The sequence below is a fragment of the Cyprinodon variegatus genome, unplaced genomic scaffold (assembly GCF_000732505.1).
Source record: "Cyprinodon variegatus isolate N-32 unplaced genomic scaffold, C_variegatus-1.0 Scaffold437, whole genome shotgun sequence".
Lineage (NCBI taxonomy): Eukaryota > Metazoa > Chordata > Actinopteri > Cyprinodontiformes > Cyprinodontidae > Cyprinodon > Cyprinodon variegatus.
Window position 1 is genome coordinate 382,779 of NW_015150890.1, and position 1,144 is coordinate 383,922.

Below are 1,144 nucleotides of genomic sequence, written 5' to 3' on the forward strand. Positions count from 1 at the left end.
CTAGGCAGCTGCCTAGTATTGCCTTATAGTAAATCCCCCCGTATTTATTGAGTTTAAAGGCAACAATAAATCAGTCACATCCGCTCTAAAATGTGCATAAAGAAATAATAGGTATAGACATGAAAATAATAAATAAATGAAAAACTACATAAATATATTTAACTAGGAAACGGATGTCATATCATGAAATAAATAAATACATATTTCCATGTAGTTAATGGAGGATATCTATGGTGTTAGTTTTAAAGTTTATTAAGGCTGAGATCTTTATGTAGATTAAACTTCCCCAGATGAGCAGCAGGTTAGTTAGTGTGTTTAATCACTCTATCCCCTCCCATCCGGCGCACCGTTCGCCTCGCGGGCTGACTGATGAGGCGCAGCCGCTCTTTGTTAGTATATAATGAAGGAGGCCTGTGATTGGTCAGCGGGGATACACGATTATCCAATCACAACGAAGCTTGTGGTTACCAGGAAGCACCGGACGCTGGAGAAATCCGTTTGATCAACAGCTTCTTCGCCCGGATTGTTTTATCTCTGTAGAACCGGGACTCCGGTGCTGCTGTCTCCGCCCACATAGCGCCGCTCACCGGTCAGTTAGCTTCTGTGGCTAACAGCAGGAAGCCCGGTTAGCGGGGAACCAACTGACCCGCCTTCCAGGTTCGGGATGAGCAGCGCGGTGCTGCAGGTCGGTACCGGGGTGTTTGTGATCGGGATCGTTTGGGTCGTAGCTCTGCTGTTATCGCTGGTCCTGCTGAGAGCCGCTGGGTCCGCTCGGTGAGTAATCCCAGCAAACTGCGGCTCCTTCAAAAAAAACCCCAATTTAATCTGGAAAATTACTGATTTATAATCCAGCATAAGGGAAATAAAGTTTAGTGATTGTAGTTTGTTGTTTAGGTAAACCTGCAGTGTTTAAATTAGTCAGAAGAAACTGGTCTCATTTTATTTAGAATATTTTTAATCCATAAAATAAACTGACTGAGAGATTAAAGTAAGAATTCAATCCAGGTGGAATGACGTCATGAGGTCCACGTGTAATCCCGGGATGGGAATGATTATCATGCATTTAGAACAGAAAGGCCGAGCAGAGCTAAATCCTGTGCTGCACACAGCTGGTCAGCTGGCTGAAAGGATGCTGTAATCCGCT

The 1,144-nt window shown here is 44.1% G+C and overlaps 1 protein-coding gene across 1 annotated transcript in view; it reads left to right on the plus strand.

Annotated features, from left to right (window-relative positions):
* Positions 1-455: 455 nt before the first annotated feature.
* The window catches only part of tmem218 (transmembrane protein 218), a 5,760-nt gene continuing 5,071 nt past the window's right edge, over positions 456-1,144 (plus strand). Inside the window, exon 1 of the mRNA XM_015388826.1 lies at positions 456-774. Within this exon, the coding sequence (XP_015244312.1) occupies positions 665-774 (110 nt within the window). The 5' untranslated portion in view covers positions 456-664. The remainder of the gene's footprint in view (positions 775-1,144) is intronic.